The 19,892-nt window shown below is 42.6% G+C and overlaps 1 protein-coding gene and 1 long non-coding RNA gene across 5 annotated transcripts in view; one reads left to right on the forward strand and one right to left on the reverse strand.

Annotated features, from left to right (window-relative positions):
• Nucleotides 1–4,648, forward strand: part of LOC138433724 (uncharacterized) — a 50,448-nt gene extending 45,800 nt beyond the window's left edge. The window contains exon 3 of the long non-coding RNA XR_011254448.1: nt 3,285–4,648. This is a non-coding gene — a long non-coding RNA (uncharacterized lncRNA). The remainder of the gene's footprint in view (nt 1–3,284) is intronic.
• Nucleotides 3,258–19,892, reverse strand: part of OCA2 (OCA2 melanosomal transmembrane protein) — a 343,267-nt gene continuing 326,632 nt past the window's right edge. For all 4 annotated transcript variants that reach the window (XR_011254446.1, XR_011254445.1, XM_069576815.1 and 1 more), the window contains 2 exons: nt 4,955–5,048; nt 3,258–3,990 (listed from right to left, as the gene is read on the reverse strand). Coding sequence is in view for 2 of the 4 variants with exons in the window: in XM_069576815.1 (XP_069432916.1) it covers nt 3,906–3,990; nt 4,955–5,048 (179 nt within the window). In the remaining 2 variants the exon portion in view is untranslated. The remainder of the gene's footprint in view (nt 3,991–4,954; nt 5,049–19,892) is intronic.

A 19,892-nucleotide genomic window follows, 5' to 3' on the forward strand; every position in this document is an offset into this window, starting at 1 on the left:
TTTGCCCAAATTCATGTCCACTGAATCAGTGATTGCATCCAAACATCTCATCTTCTGTTGCCCTCTTCTTCTGCCTTCAATCTTTCCCAGCACCAGGGTCTTTTCCAATGAGTTGGTTCATAGCATTGTACAGGAGTCAGTGATCAAAACCATCCCAAAGAAAAAGAAATGTAACAAGGCAAAATCATCCTCCTAGGAGGCCTTACAAATAGCTGAGAAAAGAGGAGAAGTTAAAGGCAAAAGATAAAGGGAAAGATGCATCCAACTGAAGGTAGAGTTCCAGAGAACAGCAAGGAGAGAAAAGAAAGCCTTCTTAAGTGAACAATGCAGTGAAATAGGGGAAAACAATAGAATGGGAAAGAATAGAGCTCTCTTCAAGAAAACTAGAGATATAAAGGGAAATATTTCATTCAAAATGGGCACAATAAGGGACAGAAACAGTAAGGATCTAACAGAAGCAGAAGATATTAAAAAGAGGTAACAGGAATACACAAAACTGTACAAAAAAAAGGTCTTAATGACCGGGATAACCATGATGATGCAGTTGTTCACCTAGAACTAGACATCCTGGAATGTGAAGTCAAGTGGGCCTTGGAAGTATTATTATGAACAAAGCTAGGTGGAGGTGATGGAACTCCAGGTGAGCTATTTCAAGTCCTAAAAGATGATGTTGTTAAAGGGTTGCACTGAAAATGCCAGCAAATTTGGAAATTCAGCAGTGGCCACAGAACTGGAAAAGGTCATTTTTCATTGCTATCCCAAAGAAAGGCAATGCCAAAGAATGCTCAAACTACCATACAATTGCACTCATTTCACATGCTAGCAAGGTAATTCTCAATATCCTTCAAGCTAGGCTTTAGCAGTTAAATAGACAACTTCCAGATGTACTAGCTGAATTTAGAAAAGATAAAGGAACCAGAGACCAAATTGCCAACATCCACTGGATCATAGAAAAGGCAAAGGAATTCAAAAAAAAATGCATCTACTTCTATTTCACTGACAACACTTAGACATGACAACATTTAACTTACATGCAGAATACATCAGCTAGATACTCATCGTGACGAATCCCAAGCTGGAATCAAGATTTCCAGGAGAAATATAAACAATCTCAGATATGCAGATGATACCACTCTAATGGCAGAAAGTGAAGAGGGACCTAAGAGCCTCTTGGTGAAAATGAAAGAGGAGAGTGAAAAATTAACACTCAACATTCGAAAAACTAAGATTATGGCATCTGATCTATCCCTTCAAGGCAAGTAGATGGGGAAATAATGGAAACAGTAACATATTTTATTTTCTTGGGCTCCAAAATCACTGCAGGTGGTGGCTGCAGTCATAAAATTAAAAGGTGCTTGCTCCTTGGAAGAAAAGCTATGACAACCCTAGACAGTGTATTAGGAAACAGAAAAATTACTTTGCAGACAAAGGCCTGTATAGTCAAAGCTATGGTTTTCCTGTAGTCATGTACGGGTGTGAGAGTTAGGCCATAAAGATGGCTGAGTGCCAAAGAATTGATGCTTTTGAACTGTGGTATTGGAGAAGACTCTTGAGAGTCCCTTGGACAGCAAGGAGATCAAATCACTCAATCCTAAAGGAAATCAACCCTGAATATTCCTTAGAAGGACTGATATTGAAGCTGAAGCTCCAATACTTCAGCCACCTGATGCGAAGAACTGACTCAATGGAAAAGACCCTGATGCTGGGAAAGATTGAGGGCAGGAGGAGAAGTGGGCAACAGAGGATGAGATGTTTGGATGGCATCACCAAATCAATGTATATGAGTTTGAGCAAACCTTGGGAGATACTGAAGGACAGGGAAGCCTGGCATGCTGCATTTCATTGGGTTGCAAATAGTCAGACACCTCTTAGCAACTGAACAAGCACAATAACAGTAATTTGTACATTGATGAAAACAGATTTTCTTTTCTAGTATTAATTTTCTGCAATTCTCAGTGACCCAAAATGCCCTCTAGTTACTTACAGAGTAGCAGCCTACAGAGGTCAAATGGTGGATGCATTCTTGGTCTAAGCTCATACAATATTTGATTCTGTGGAGTAGTAGACCCATCTTGAGGTTATTTCCCTAGCTCCAGAATAAGTCCTGGGATAGATAATATGATAAATAACTGTCAGACTCTCCAAAATTGTTCTCTTTTATATTAGGAAGCTTCTCATCCATACCAAGATAGTAAAAGCAAAAAAGTACACCATCTCGGTTTCATTTCTCAATGGAAAATTTAAAGGCTAATACCAATCAGTGACTTAAAATTACCCTGCAAAGTGAGAAACAAATTATTGCACTAATCACACACAAAAATTTAAAAGTACAATTCTTGGAGGTCCACTTTCAATCTTGTAGGAAACATATAACACATTGGAGAAGCTACTCCAACCCATTACCAGATGACTTCCTGAAGCTGCACATGTTGAGGGACACTCAAGCAAATGAAGGCCCTTCAGCAGGCCTAGCTTTCAAGCAACCTGCCTTGTCAATTGGGCCTTTTGCAATGGCATAGCACACTGAAGGAGTCCCAGTGTCTCTGGCTGACCTCCTTGGGGAAATCACAATGCAGAGCATGAATGGCTGGATAAGGTCCACATGCTCCCATTCTGACTACTAGTCTTCACTGTAACAGCAGCTCTTGGCTGCTACTGGGCCCTGCTACAGATTGAAGACTTTATTGTGGGAAACACTGCCACCAGGCAAAGTTGAACCATGTGCTGTAAACCAAATATCCTCTAACCAACTGATCCATAAAGTTAGGCATGCACACTGTCCTCTGTTATGTGGTGTTTAGGAGACTGGGGCCCAAGATCTGCAAGGCACACACAAATTGCAAGAGGAAGTGGTTCCAATTCCCATGTTAGTTGTGTCTGTTGCTTGGCCACCTGTCCCTCCACCCTTGCCTGAACATGGCCTTAATCTGGATAGAGGTGACTTTCAAACCTGTACATAGCTAATAATGCAACTCAAGAAAGACATGATCTTCATACACAGTAGAAGAACACACTTTATCTTGAATTCAGACTGTAAAAGTGTATCCCCATCGTCCTTGGACCTTCAGGGTTTATGCATGAGGCATCAGAACAATGTTTAACTCTGCCGTTTCAACATTCACAGAAAAGCCATTTGTTCCTTCAGTGCTGTCTCTTTCTATCATGATGAAACAGGATTTAATAGGTACTGGATCGTTTACCTATTAATTCTGGAGACAGTATCAGGAGAATTGACAAACTTGATAGAAAATCTGGTGGAACTTTCATTGTTTCTTTTATTGCAGATATGAACTTTTTTTTCACTTGCTGAAGAACAAAAATGATGGACAGAGCTAAGTATCTTCCATCTGCCCATTCAGATCTACTTTCCTTCTATTCGTCCTGCTATATCCACAGGAGCGGACCTATATGGACAACATCAACAGTTTCTCTACTGAAAAGTAAGAGACTAACAAATTCTAAGACATTTTCTCAAGGGGCAGTATGTTTTAAATACGTTTAATGTTTCCTTCCAAGTTGTATGCCCTTCCCAAGAAGGGTATGCATTCAGAGTATACAATTTGAATTCTTATTATTTTAACATAAAAAGTGATTACATGAAGGAAAACAGTCACCTCAGAAGAAGTGACATTTAAACAATACAAGCCTTTTGTGTCTTTTCCTATAGAACAGAGCAAGATATATATTGAAATATACACATTTTCCTATAGTAGAATCTTGGGTAAGTTATCTCGTATTTATCAGTTTGCCAGCTTCACTCAAATAAGAATGTGGATAGCAAAGGTCTCCATTCCAGAGCACCCCCATGGTAAGCACCTTTTTTCTCCAAAGAGTGGTTTTGCGGCAGTTTTCTACTGACATTGATGATGGATCTTTTCCCTTAGTCTTCATACATTGTATATGTACTAATTCCATCCCATCACGATATGAGCAACAAGGAGGTAACACATCCCAACCATGCAGGAGACAACCATCATTGGAAAGCCCAGCCTGAAACACAGAGAAGTGGATTATGGTATCTGGTGTCTGGAGAGTACTGAATTTATAATTCAGTGAGATCTGAATTTATAATTATGTTACTGCAAAAGAATGTGGCCTTAAGAGCTTTATATATCCATAAAGGTAATTGTCTCTTATTTCTAGAAATCCAAAGTTGGGTTCAGCCTAGATGATGTGGATGCATGCCTCCATGAGATAGCCACCACTGTATTCCCCAAATAAATGTCAGTTCATTTTGGCAGCACTATTTTACAGGCACCACCAATGACTATTTTACCCAGTTCCTGCATCCAAATTGCAGTGGTGCCATTAAAAAACAAGCGTGCAAGGGCTGGGGCCCCAGAGCAAGCCCAGCTCCCTCAGAGCAGATTCCCCTTTGCAGGAGCTGGCATCAGCTGCACTCCCCCATCCAGGGACTCCTCTCTATGCTATGCTTCTGAGAGGCACCTGCTCCCAGGCTGCCCCTAGTCTTCAATATTCCTGGATCCTTTCTACCATGAATTTTTTCACTAGGTAATACCATGCAGGATGTCAAACTCTCATTATGCACCCTCATCCTGGACAGTCAAGGCACAAATCCCCATTGGAATGTTCAAAGCAACATAAAATACCAATGTCTTGCTGATTATTAAAACATACTTATATTAAATATGTGTGGCTTATTTTTAATTACTTAAGCTTAGGAACGAATAAATTTAGACTATATAGAAAACTTATTTTTTAATTGTGTGTAAGTTTTATTTTTTCTGTTTTATATCTTTTTATTTTTTAATATACATTTATTTATTTTAATTGGAGGTTAATTACTTTACAATATTGTACTGGTTTTGCCATACATCAACATGAATCTGCCACAGGTATACACGTGTTCCCCATCCTGAACCCCACTCCCTCTTCCCTCCCTGTACCATCCCTCTGGGTCGTCCCAGTGCATCAGCCCCAATTTTTTAAGTACCTGAAAAATTCCATGAAAGAGAATCCATATCCATGCTTCTCTGCAATTCCTGCACAAACCACATTTGCTGATGCTCCAATCAGTGTCCCGTTACCTAGAATCAAAATTCAAAAAGTAAAATAAAATCTCAGTTCATCTTGGAGGTAGACCTCTATTCTCTTTTTTTCTGTAATACTTGAACCATCTCACAGGCTTTTGATTTGATGATTGCAGTTCATTATGAAGGTGATTGCTTGTGCGAATATCTGCAGGGAACACAAAAAATACCAGCAAACAGAAGACAAATTCATTGCTTGCAAGTATTCGTTTTTGAATACGGCTATTGTTGTTGGATGTGATAGGAAAGAAGAAATGCTAAGGAGAACTAGCAAGTCACCATGCTGTGGTGGCAGATATCTTTCAGAGGAAATGCAAGTAGATTCAACATGAGAAATGCGAGGAGGTTCTCATCTCAAATGAAAACCACCACCTTTAGGACTCCAGGTCAGGACATGTACCAGGAAATCCTTTGTGTGTATGGAAAGATGGATGCAAGCAACCAGGATAATATAATGCTTCGCTGGGTGGGCCTTTTTGACAGAGTGCATGATCTTCAGGAAGACTAATGTGCACACATATACGCAAGTGTAGCCTCAGTGAGGGATGACTCAAGCCTGACACCCAACAGAGAGATGGGACCACGGAAGGGTAGAATCTACTGGGTGAAGCCTTTTGGGATCTTTTATCCACTAACCACAGAGGTCAGTGTTTGGGGATGGGTGTAGAACCCAGGCTTAGCCAAGTTAGTTTAGTTCTGGTATTGTGCATCGCTGAGGACTGAATTGTGAGACACAAATCTGCAACTGCCAACAGCCCTTATTGGCCTGAGGGATGACTTTTTAATACTGGACAGCAGAGCAGAAGGGTGAGGATCAAGAAAGCTGTGCCCCGAGGTGCTATGTTGGCCCAGAACTCCACACTGGAATTCAGAGGATGGAGAGAAGTGAGGAATAAATAATAAACTGTGTCACTTATGAGGTTTATCCTGCCCCCCTCCACTTAGTCCTTACACAGTCCTGAAATACATAGGCATCCAATACAACTACCAGGTCCATAGGCAGGCAGGGCAAAGGCTAACAAAGTTTTACTTCACTCTTCCTGCTTTTATTCCATATAAGAGTTCAACCTAGTTTCCGTGAAAACTCCTGAAATAGCACACCACATCCATTTACATGCTTGCTCTAAGGATGAAATATATTTGACATGTCAGTAATATAAGGCTTTGGATCTTAGGAGCTTGAGAAAAATCTTCAGGGTCTCCTCAGAGCTCTGAACCCCCACAAACCCAAGCCCCAGTCTGCTGTGCTCACTGTGTTTCTGATGGTCCGTTTCATGACAATCCTCCTGTTCCTCAGTGTAATTCAAAGTGTATGAACCCATCCAGAATTTTAGGAAGGGTGCAATAGAGGTGGGAGGTCAGGAGGGGCAAGCCCATCACCAAGGGGAGAGGGATAGCTGCCCCATAGCAGGGGAGGGCATGGCAGATCAACATTCAAACTGCTTGGGCAGGAGAGATTTTAGAGTGGCAACAAAGGAGGCATAGACCCTGGTTGGTGGACAGTCCAGACTATAAGATGTTGCCTTGTTCCAGGCAGTAAAATGATGACACCCCCTAGCCCCATAGAGAAGCCTACACCTTAGTCCTCAGAACATGTGCTTATGTCATTATGTTACTATGTATGGCAAGAAGGTCTTTACAGAAGTATTTCAGGTTATAGATCTTGAGATGTGGGATTACTCTCAATTATCTGAGTGGGCACAACTGACTCACATGAACCCTTAAAAGTAGGAAACCTTCTCAAGCTAGAAGCAGAAGAGAAGCCTCAGAGGGAGAGTCATAGAGATCCTGGAGACTCCAAGGAGCTGTCCCAGAGGAGAGCTGGAGGAAGCCCAGGATAGAGAGTTCAAGAGATCCAAGGGGGTGGAAGAATTCCCACCATGAGACTTCCATACAACATTGCTGGTTCTGAGATTTAGGTCCAAGGGCCATAACCAGAGAGGCCTTTAGGAGCTAAGGGCAGCCTCAGCTGACAGCAAGCAAGGGACAGGATATTCAGTCTTACACCTCCAAGGAACTGGATTCTGCCAACAACCTGAATGAGTTTGGAAGCAGACCCATCCTAAAAGTCTGGATTTCCATCTCAGTTCTGAGATCTGCCTCGGCTCCCACCTTCCCCCTACCCCAGACTTCCATTAGCTTCTTCTTAACTGCCTAACCCTAGGCAGGTTTTCCCTCTCACTCTAGCAAGTCATTCCGCATGGAAATCAGCTCATATCCTTCAGAGCTTCACAGGGAGCCTGTTACCAAAGACACGGCACAATGTAGGAGATGTGCAGCAGGCTTGAGATCAGGCAGGCAGAGAGAAAATGCTCAAGGGGCTGAGCACTGAGGTCCTGAGTGTCCCCATGAAGAAAGTGAGGCACAGAGAAGCAACATGCTGACATGCAAATGTTCCTCAGAGGGCCCTGCCAGCCTCCATCGCAGAGCACACACCTCAATAGCTGAGTAGCATCTGCTCTGCATCCCAAACATTGCTACTCCAGAGAACTCTCCTTCTGGACAAAACAGAATTTCACACATAATTCAGGGTCACATTCAAGAACTTGAGTGAGCTCTAAAAAATAAAAAGCAACACTTTCTTTCTCTCATGTTAAGGATTAATATTTGAAAAATACTCTTTTTGGATCAAAATGGTGGAATAGAAGGACATGGAACTCACCTCCCCCAGCAAACACATCAAAAATACATCTACATGTAGAATGAATTTCACAGAAAACCAACTGAAAGCTAACATTAGATCTCTTATACAACCAAAGCAGCAGGAAAGATTCCCATGTAACTGAGCAGGATGGGAAAAGGGGTATTGGAATGAGTCTAGCACCTCTGGGAGGAAGTTGTGAAAGAGGAAAGGTCCACATAGGTGGTCCCTCTCCCTGGGAACTCCCCCTTTCCTTCATAGAGGTCTTCTAGGACAGAGAGATGGACAGGAGGGGCATGAACTCTACTTGCAAGGAGTGCATGTGTATCAGCTGCTGTACATGTATCAGTTGCTACTTCATGCCACTTCCCACCCCAAACAGGCACTGGGCAGGGTTTCTAATGTGCCCTGCCCAGCTAGGCAATGAAACACAGGCTTCAGTGGAAGGTCCCTGAGAGAGAATATGGTCTAGTTCCAGAGGGCTTGGAGTGTAGTCCAGGCCATAACTCAGAGCCCATCATTAGCACACACATAGCTGGGCATAAGTCTGCCATAGGAGCACCACCATTAGCACATGCAGGTGAGAGCATAAGTGCCCACAGGAACATTACTGTCAGCACGCTCACAGCACTTCACAGTTCCAGTGTTAGCAGCCTTGTGACCTTGACCATGGCAAATTTGGTAGCAGTAGACTGTTGATGCATAAACCAGCTGGTTGGTGGCATCACAGAATCACTTATCTACCATAGAGAGTCCCTAGGATGTGGTACAAAGTAATTCCTTTCCCAGTGAGAGCCCTTCAGCTCTGCCCACATCCAATACAGCTTAGAGCTAGATCTGGAATAGACAAGTCCTGGAGAGTCCTACCACAGAGGCAGCCTAGGCTCCAGGGGGAAGACCAGCAGTCACAAAACCTTGCCCCCAAGCAACAGCCTACCAAGAGGTCTGGGATGAATACAACAGAGAAAGAGACACAACCTTGGGCTGCTTCTGGCATAATTGCAAATGGCTGCACGGGTAGTATATAGACCTGATGTACACATACAGGGCTCACTTCCTTCATGCTCATGTCCTTAGGAATAGAGCACACACTTCAGGGCAATAAAGCCACATGGAACATAACTCTCAGTGCTTCTACTCCACCTGGAAAACAGACCCTCTTCCATGGAAATAACTGCCATGGAACAGAATACAGAAAAATGAATGAAAAGAAATGAGGACACAACATTGTTTGTTTAGTGCATTTCACCAACGTTTGAATAATAGGGATCCCAGAAGACAAAGATAAAGAGAAAGGGCCTAAGAAAATATTGAAGAAATTAGAGTCCAAATATTCCATACAATGTGAAAGGAAACCACACAAGACCAGGAAATGAAGATGCAGGATAAATCCAAGGAGGAATATACCAGAACACATATTAATTAAACTCAGAAAAACTAAGGGAAAAACCTACAACCCTAGAACATTCTACCCAGAAAAGTTATTATTCAAATTCAAGGGAGAAATAAAAAACTTTAAAGACAAGCAGAAGCCAAGAGAATTCAGCACCACCAAGCAAAGGAGCTTCTCTAGGCAGGGGAAAAAAAGCCACAACTAGAAACAAGAAATCACAAATAGGAAAGCTCACCAGTAAAAGCAAAAAGCTGGAAATCAGCCATACACAAATATAATATCAAAACCAAGAACTATGAAAACAGTACAAATATAAGAAATGGGAATTGCATTTAAAAATAAGAAACCAGTAATTATATATATATATATATATATATATATATATATATATATATATAAAACATATACACACACACATATGTATGTATCAGTCAGTCAGTTCAGTTGTTCTGCTGCTGCTGCTAAGTCGCTTCAGTCGTGTCTGACTCTGTGCGACCCCAGAGATGGCAGCCTACCAAGCTCTTCTGTCCCTGGGATTCTCCAGGCAAGAACACCGGAGTGGGTTGCCATTTCCTTCTTCAACGCATGAGAGTGAAATGTGAAGGTGAAGTTGCTCAGTCGTGTCTGACTTTGCAATCCCATGGACTGCAGCCCACCAGGCTCCTCCATCCATGGGATTTTCCAAGCAAGAATACTGGAGTGGGGTGCCATTGCCTCATGTCCAACTCTTTGTGATCCCAAGGCTTCCCTGTCTATCACCAACTCCCAGACCTTGCTCAAATGCATGTCCATCAAGTCGGTGGTACCACTGAATCATCTCATCCTCTGTTGTATCCTTCTCCTCCCACCTTCAATCTTCCCCAGTATCAGGGTCTTTTCCAATGAGTCAGTTCTTCGCATCAGGTGGCCCAAGTATTGGAGTTTCAGCTTCAGCATCAGTCTCTCCAATGTATATTCAGGTCTGATTTTCTGTAAGCGTGACTAGTTTGATCTCCTTGCAGTCCAAGGGACTCTCAAGAGTCTTCTCCAGCACCACGGTTCAAAAGCATCAATTCTTTGTCCATCAGCTTTGTTTATGGTACAACTCTCACATCCATACATGACTACTGGAAAAACCATAGCTTTGACTAGACTGACCTTTGTCAGCAAAGTAACGTCTCTGCTTTTTAATATACTGTCTAGGTTGGTCATAGCTTTTCTTTCAAGAAGCAAGCATCTTTTAATTTCAGGCTGCAGTGACCATCTGCAGTGATTTTGGAGCCCAAAGAAATAGTCTCTCACTGTTTCCATTGTTTCCCCATCTATTTGCCATGCAGTGATGGGACCAGATGCCATGATCTTTGTTTTCTGAATGTTGAGTTTTAAGCCAGCTTTTACTTTCTCTTCTTTCACTTTCATCAATAGGCTATTCAGTTCCTCTTTGCTTTCTGCCATAAGTGTAGTGTCAACTGCATATCTGAGCTTATTGATATTTCTCCCTTGATTCCAACTTGTGCTTCATCCAGTCTGGCGTTTCATGTGATGTACTCTGCATGTGAGTTAAATAAGCAGGGTGACACTATACAGCCTTGATTCACTCGTTTCCCAATTTGGAACCAATCTGTGTGTGTGTGTGTGTGTGTGTGTGTGTGTGTGTGTGTGTGTGTGCGTGTGTGTCTGTGTAGAGAGAGAGAGAGAAAAGAATGAAAAGAAATGAGTACATATGAGTATACACATACTGCTATAGCAAAATCTTACAGGAAATGCAAACAAAAAACTATGGTAGAAACACACACATAAAGGAAAAAGCAATTCTAAAGATGGTCATCAAACCATAAGAAAAAAGAATTAAAAAGGAACAGAAGAAAAAAAACTTACAAAAACAAACCAAAAACCATTGCGAAAATAACAATAGGAACATAGATATTGATAATTACCATAAGTGTAAATGGATTAAATGCTCCAACCAAAAGACTGTCTAAAGGGATATAACAAAGACTATTATATAGGCTATCTACAAGAGACACACTTCAGGCCTATGGAAACAGATTGAAAGTGAGGGGATGGAAAAAGATATTCCAGGCAAATGGAAATCAAAAGAAGGTTGGAATACCAATACTCGTATCAGAAAAATAAAATAGACTTTAAAATAAAGACTGTTACAAGAGACAGGGAAGACACATATAATCATTATGGAATCAATCCAGGAAGATGATAAAACAGTGGGAAATATATATGCAAACAACACAGGAGCACATCTATAGATAAGGCAAACACTCATATGTGAAAACCAAATCCCCCACTATTACTGTGTTACTGTCAATTTCCTCTTTTATGATTGTTGCTGCTGCTGCTGCTGCTGCTGCTAAGTTGCTTTAGTCGTGTCTGACTCTGTGTGACCCCATAGACGGCAGCCCACCAGACTTGCATTTCCTCCTCCAGGGGATCTTCCCAACCCAGGGATCGAACCTGGGTCTCCTGTACTGCAGGAAGATTTTTTACTGGCTGAGCTACAATCGAAGTCCCAATACATATGTTATTAAACTACAAATGGATCATTAAAGAAATCAACCAACTCAACTATACGTCAATAAAAAAAATTTTTTTTAAGCTAAAAAAAGACGGGGCAGAGAAGATGGCAGAGATTGCCTGGTCTCCACAAATATATATTAAAAAAATTAAAATGTGGAACAACTCCTACAGAGCAACTTCTCAATGACCACAGAAGACCCCGGGCCTCCAAAAAGGCAAGCTAATTTCCCTGAAATGAGGTAGGATGAAAGAAACACATTTAAAAAAGAAAGATAGAGGACTTCAGGAGTTTGTGCTCCTCGGGAGGGAAGGAGTCATGAAGGAGGAGAAGTTTCCACACACTAGGAAATCCCCTTTCAGATGGGACGAAGGGGGAGCTGTGGAACCTCAGAGTGCCATTCAACAGTGGGGCTCAGAAGGCTAAACACACAGAAAGCTGCCCAACAGAGCTCAGCCCATAAGCAGCTCACGAGCCTCAGCCCAGACCAGAGGGTGGGGACGGGGAGCCAGGATGAGTGGCTAGCAAGCTTGGCCTGCAGCAGAGGGTGGGTCCAGGGCCAGAGGCTGCAGTGAAGATCCCAGGAAGAGGTAGGGGGCTAGCGGCTATGAGGATGCACTGAGAGGGCTACTAAAACAAGGCTGAGGAAATAGACGTGACTACCATTGCCAAAGCCAGGAGGGGTGCTAGAGGCAGTAGACAAAACACCATGGATGTGGTCCTGATGCCAGATGTTTCAGCTACCTCCAGGCTATGAGCAGGTACAGGTTACTGCCCGCAATTTGCTGGGAGCTTTAACAGCTGAGTTCTTTCTAGGGAACCACAAACTGTGCCCCTTTCCTATGGAAGAACTCACAGTTTATCTTAGACTGTTAACAACACCCAACAGGGCATGGCAGCCACTCTCCAGCACAACACATAATGTGGCTGTCATATCCTCCCCTTTCTCCAGCCCAAGAGAGTGAATGAGTCCTAATGAGCCTTGATCTTTGCCCCCTCATGTCCAGGTGGGGAACAGACTGGGGGCTCCAGGGGCAACTGTGAACATTAGGAGCAACTACAAGCTGGAGTAAGGCCATATCTGAGATTAAATTAAACCCATGCTGCCCAAAACAGGTCAAAAGGCCTTCCTAGAAACATTAGAGAACTTGGTATAAGCCTTGCTGGGTGTCCTGGGCTGCTGAGTGTTGCCCTCACCAAGAGTATTGGAAACATGTCTTTTGTCCAGTGTGACTTGTGAGGTCTTAGAGTTTCAATATGAGCCTGAACCCCTGAGATGAGAGACCCAATTCTAATCCCACCAGAGAACTCATGACCTCAGGGAACATTCATAGATGAGGGTCCTCCCAATGGCCTCCATCTCAACACCAAAACCAAGCCCACCCAAAGGCCAGCAAGCACCAGTGCCCAGATACCCCACACAATCCTTCAATAAAACAGAAACACAACACTGCACATTAGCAGACAGGCTGCCCAAAGCCATATCTAACTGATAGACACCCCAAAACCTACTACTCGACACAGTGCTGCCCTTCAGAAAGAGAAGATCCATCTCCATCAACGAAACCAGATCATCAAAACAGAAAATTAATAAAGAAACACAAACATTAAATGAAACATAAGACCAAATGGACCTAATTGATTACTTCAGGACTTTTCATCCAAATACAGAAGAATACACTTCCTTCCAAAGTGCAGATGGAACATTCTCTAGGATAGATCACATCTTGGGTCAAAAATCAAGCCTCAGTAAACTGAAGAAAATTGAAATCATATCAAGCATTTTTTCTGACCAAGATGCTGTGAAACTAGGTATCAAATACAGGGGGGAGGGGGAACTGTAAAAAACACAAACAAATCGAGATTAAACAATACATTTACACTTAATGAATAGGTTACTGAAGAAATAAGAAGAAAATTTTTTAAATTCCTAGAAACAAGTGACAACAAAAGCACGACAATCCAAAATCTATGCGATGCAGCAAAAGCAGTTCTAAGAGGGAAGTTTATAGCAATACTATCCTACCACAAGAAACAAGAAAACATCACATAGCTGCTAGAACAACAACAAAGAAATCCCAAAAACCTTAGTGGAAAGAAAGAAATCATAAAGATCAGAGCAGAAATAAATGAAAAAGAAAGGAAGGAAACAATAGTAAAGATTAATAAAACTAAAAGCTGGTTCTGAGAAGATAAACAAATTTGACAAACCAGTAGCCAGATTCATCAAGCAAAAAAGGGAGAAAGCCAAATCAACAAGATTAGGAATGGAAAAGCAGCAGTTACAACAGAAAATGCAAAAATACAAAGGACCATAAGAGACTACTATGAACAACTATATGCTAATAAAATGGAAAACAGAGAAAATGGACAGATTCTTAGAAAAGTTCAACTTTCCATGAGTAAATCAGGAAGAAACAGAAATTATGAAAAGCGAATTACAAACAATCAAATCAAAACTGTGACTAAAAAAAAAACTCCCCAAAACAAATGTCCAGGGCCAGATGGCTTCAAAGGTGAATTCTTTCAAACATTTAGAGAAGAGCTAATACCTATCCTTCTTTTTTTTATTTTTTATTTTTTTACTTTACAATACTGTATTGGTTTTGCCATACATCAACATGAATTTGCCACAGGTGTACATTAAGTTCCCACTCCTGAACCCCCCTTCCCACCTCCCTCCCCATACCATCCCTCTGCGTTATCCCAGTACACCAACCCCAAGCATCTTGTATCCTGCATCAAACCTAGACTGGCAATTCGTTTCTTATATGATATTATATATGTTTCAATGCCATTCTCCCAAATCATCCCACCCTCTCTCTCTCCCACAGAATCAAAAAGTCTGTTCTGTACATCTGCGTCTCTTTTGCTGTCTCGCATACAGGGTTATCGTTACCATCTTTCTAAATTCCATATATATGTGTTAGAATACTGCATTGGTGTTTTCCTTTCTGGCTTACTTCACTCTGTATAATCAGCTCCAGTTTCATCCACCTCATTAGAACGGATTCAAATGTGATGGCTGAGTAACACTCCATTGTGCATATGTACCACAGCTTTCTTATCCATTCATCTGCTGATGGACATCTAGTTTGTTTCCATGTCCTGGCTATTATAAACAGTGCTGCGATGAACATTGGGATACACGTGTCTCTTTCAATTATAGTTTCCTTGGTGTGTATGCCCAGAAGTGGGTTTGCTGGGTCATAAGGCAGTTCTATTTCCAGTTTTTTAAGGAGTCTCCACACTGTTCTCCATAGTGGCTGTACTAGTTTGCATTCCCACCAACAGTGTAAGAGTGTTCCCTTTTCTCCACACCCTCTCCAGCATTTATTGCTTGTAGACTTTTGGATTGCAGCCATTCTGACTGGCGTGAAGTGGTACCTCATTGTGGTTTTGATTTGCATTTCTCTAATAATGAGTGATGTTGAGCATCTTTTCATGTGTTTGTTAGCCATCCATATGTCTTAATTGGAGAAATGTCTATTTAGGTCTTTGGCCCACTTTTTGATTGGGTATCCTAAAACTCTCCCAAAAGAACAGAAGAGGAGAAAACACTTCCAAACTAATTCTACAAGGTATCACCCTTATTCCAAAGACATCGCACACACACAAAAAAAAGTTACAGGCCAATATCACTAATGAAAATGATGCAAAAATCCTCAACAAAACTCCAGCAAACAACAATTTTAATGTGTTCATTAAAAACATCATGTAGCCTGATCAAGTCAGGTTTATTCCAGGGATGCAAGGATTCTTCAATATATGCAAGTTGCTCAATGCCATTATTAAAAATTTTAAACATAAAAACCATATTATTATTTCAATAGATTCTGAGAAAGCCTTTTACAAAATTCAACACCCATTTATAATAAAACTCTCCAGAAAGTAGGCATAGAAGGAATATACCTAAACATAATAAAAGCCATTGAAGACAAACCCAGAGCAAACATTATCCTCAATAGCAAAAATTTGAAAACATTTCCTCTAAAATCAGGAACAAGACATGGGTGCCCTCCCTCACCACTGTTCAGTTCAGTTGCTCAGTGATGTCCGACTCTAGTGACTCCATGAATCGCAGCACACCAAGCCTCCCAGTCCATCACCAACTCCCGGAGTTCACTCAGACTCGCGTTCATCAAGTCAGTGATGCCATCCAGCCATCTCATCCTCTGTCGTCCCCTTCTCCACCTGCCCCCAATCTCTCCCAGCATCAAAATCGTCTCCAATGAGTAAATCCTTTGCATGAGGCGGACAAAGTGCTGGAGTTTCAGCCTTAGCATCATTCTTTCCAAAGAAATACCAGGGTTGATCTCCTTCAGAATGGACGGGTTGGACCTCCTTGCAGTCCAAGGGACTCTCAAGAGTCTTCTCCAACACCACACTTCAAAAGCGTCAATTCTTTGGCACTCAGCCTTCTTCACAGTCCAATTCTCACATCCATACATGACTACTGGAAAACCATAGCCTTGACTAGATGGACCTTAGTCGGCAAAGTAATGTCGCTGCTTTTGAATATGCTATCTAGGTTGGTCATAACTTTTCTTCCAAGGAGTAAGTGTCTTTTAATTTCATGGCTGCAGTCACCATCTGCAGTGATTTGGGAGCCCCAAAAAATAAAGTCTGACACTGTTTCCACTGTTTCTCCATCTATTTCCCATGGAGTGATGGGACCAGATGCCATGATCTTCATTTTCTGAATGTTGAGCTTTAAGCCAACTATTTTGCTCTGCTCTTCCAATTTCATCAAGAGGCTTTTTAGCTCCTCTTCACTTTCTGCCATAAGGGTGGTGTCATCTGCATATCTGAGGTTATTGATATTTCCCCCAGCAATCTTGATTCCAGCTTGTGTTTCTTCCAGTCCAGCGTTTCTCATGATGTACTCTGCATATAAGTTAAATAGGCAGGGTGACAATATACAGCCTTGACGTACTCCTTTTCCTATTTGGAACCAGTCTGTTGTTCCATGTCCAGTTCTAACTGCTGCTTCCTGACCTGCATACAGATTTCTCAAGAGGCAGGTTAGGTGGTCTGGTATTCCCATCTCTTTCAGAATTTTCCACAGTTTATTGTGATCCACACAGTCTAAGGCTTTGGCATAGTCAATAAAGCAGAAATAGATGTTTTACTGGAACTCTCTTGCTTTTTCCATGATCCAGCAGATGTTGGCAATTTGATCTCTGGTTCCTCTGCCTTTTCGAAAACCAGTTTGAACATCAGGAAGTTCACAGTTCGCTTATTGCTGAAGCCTGGCTTGGAGAATTTTGAGCATTACTTTACTAGCATGTGAGATGAGTGCAATTGTGCAGTAGTTTGAGCATTCTTTGGGATTGGAATGAAAACTGACCTTTTCCAGTCCTGTGGCCACTGCTGAGTTTTCCAAATGTGCTGGCATATTGAGTGCAGCACTTTCACAGCATCATCTTTCAGGATTTGAAATAGCTCTACTGGAAATCCATCACCTCCTCTAGCTTTGTTCATAGTGATACTTTCTGAGGCCCACTTGACTTCACATTCCAAGATGTCTGGCTCTAGATGAGTGATCACACCATCGTGATTATCTAGGACGTGAAGATCCTTTTTGTACAGTTCAGCGGCGGCCGGCGCACTAAGCACAGGCAGTGGTGGCCGGCACACCAAGCCCGGCCGAGAGCTACCCCAGGTCAGAGGTCAGGAGCAGTGGCCTAGAGTGCCAGGCTGACAGCACAGGAATGGCCAAGAGGAGCTACCCCGCGTCCGAGGTCTGGGGCAGCCGAGAGAAGCTACCCGACGCCCAAGGTCAGGGGCGATGGCCGGGAGGATATACCCCGCATCCAAGGCCAGGGATGGCAGCCGGGAGGAGCTACACTGTGTCCGAGGTCAGGGGCAACGGCCAAGAGGAGCCACCCTGCGTCCGAGGCCAGGGTCTGTGGTCAAGAGGAGCTACCCCGCATCCGAGGCCAGGGGCAGTGCCAGAGGCCAGGGGCAGCAGCTGGAAGGAGCAACCTGACGCCTGAGGCCAGGTCAGCGACCGAGAGGAGCAACCCCACTCCCAAGGAGTGGTGGCTGCCCGGGTGTAGGAGGGCCTAGAGGAGCCATCCCATGTTGAAGGTCAGCAAGGATGGTGGGAGGTGATACCCCTCATCCAAGGTAATGAGCAGCGGCTGTGCTTTGCTGGAGCAGCCATGAAGAGATACCCCACGCCCAAGGTAAGAGAAACCCAAGTAAGATGGTAGGTGTTGCAAGAGGGCATCAGAGGGCAGACACACTGAAACCATACTCACAGAAATCTAGTCAATCTAATCACACTAGGACCACAGCCTTGTCTAACTCAATGAAACTAAGCCATGCCCACGGGGCATCCCAAGATGGGCAGGTCATGGTGGAGAGGTCTGACAGAGTGTGGTCCACTGGAGAAGGGAATGGCAAGCCACTTTAGTATTCTTGCCTTGAGAACCCCATGAACAGTATAAAAAGCAAAATGATAAGATACTGAAAGAGGTACTCCCCAGGTCATTAGGTGCCCAATATGCTACAGGGAGTCAGTGGAGAAATAACTCCAGAAAGAATGAAGGGATGGATCCAAAGCAAAAACAATACCCAGCTGTGGATGTGACTGGTGATAGAAGCAAGGTCCGATGCTGTAAAGAGCAATATTGCATACGAACCTGGAATGTCAGGTCCATGAATCAAGGCAAATTGGAAGTGGTCAAACAGGAGATGGCAAGGGTGAACGTGGACATTCTAGGAATCAGCGAACTAAAATGGACTGGAATGGCTGAATTTAACTCAGATGACCAATATATCTACTACTGCGGGCAGGAATCCCCTCAGAAGAAATGCAGTAGCCATCATGGTCAACAGAAGAGTCCGAAATGCAGTACTTGGATGCAATCTCAAAAACGACAGAATGATCTCTGTTCGATTCCAAGGCAAACCATTCAATATCACAGTAATCCAAGTCTATGCCCCAACCAGTAACACTGAAAAAGCTGAATTTGAACTGTTCTATGAAGACCTACAAGACCTTTTAGAACTAACACCCAAAAAAGACGTCCTTTTCATTATACGGAACTGGAATGCAAAAGTAGGAAGTCAAGAAACACCTGGAGTAACAGGCAAATTTGGCCTTGGAATGTGGAATGAAGCAGGGCAAAGACTAATAGAGTTTTGCCAAGATAATGCACTGGTCATAGCAAACACCCTCTTCCAACAACACAAGAGAAGACTCTACACATGGACATCACCAGATGGTCAACACCAAAATCAGATTGATTATATTCTTTGCAGCAAAAGATGGAGAAGCTCTATACATTCAGCAAAAACAAGACCAGGAGCTGACTGTGGCTCAGACCATGAACTCCTTATTACCAAATTCAGACTTAAATTGAAGAAAATAGGGAAAACCGCTAGACCATTCAGGTATGACCTAAATCAAATCCCTTATGATTATACAGTGGAAGTGAGAAATAGATTTAAGGGCCTAGATCTCATACATAGAGTGCCTGATGAACTATGGAATGAGGTTCGTGACATTGTACAGGAGACAGGGATCAAGACCATCCCCATGGAAAAGAAATGCAAAAAAGCAAAATGGCCGTCAGGGGAGGCCTTACAAATAGCTGTGAAAAAAAGAGAGGTGAAAAGCAAAGGAGAAAAGGAAAGATATAAGCATCCGAATGCAGAGTTCCAAAGAATAGCAAGAAGAGATAAGAAACCCTTCTTTAGCGATCAATGCAAAGAAATAGAGGAAAACAACAGAATGGGAAAGACTAGAGATCTCTTCATGTAAAAGGAGAGATACCAAGGGAACATTTCATGCAAAGATGGGCTCGATAAAGGACAGAGATGGTATGGACCTAACAGAAGCAGAAGATATTATGAAGAGGTGGCAAGAATACACTGAAGAACTGTAGAAAAAAGGATCTCTCACTACTACTATTCAAAATAATTTTGGAGGTCCTAGCCACAGCAATTAGAGAAGAAAAGGAAATGAAAGGAATCCAGATTGGAAAAGAAGTAAAACTTTCACTTTTGCAGATGACATGATCCTCTACGTAGAAAGCCATAAAGAAGCCTCCAGAAAATTATTAGAGCTAAGCAATGAATATAGTAAAGTCACAGGATGCTCAGAGGTTAAAGCATCTGCCTTCAAGGCGAGAGACCAGGGTTTGATTCCTGGGTCAGGAAGATCCCATAGAGAAGGAAATGGCAACCCACTCCAGTATTCTTGCCTGGAGAATCCCATGGAAGGAGGAACCTGGTGGGCTACAGTCCATGGGGTCGCAAAGAGTCGGACACGACTGAGCAACTTCA

Source organism: Ovis canadensis, chromosome 2, assembly GCF_042477335.2.
Source record: "Ovis canadensis isolate MfBH-ARS-UI-01 breed Bighorn chromosome 2, ARS-UI_OviCan_v2, whole genome shotgun sequence".
Classification (NCBI taxonomy): Eukaryota; Metazoa; Chordata; class Mammalia; order Artiodactyla; family Bovidae; genus Ovis; species Ovis canadensis.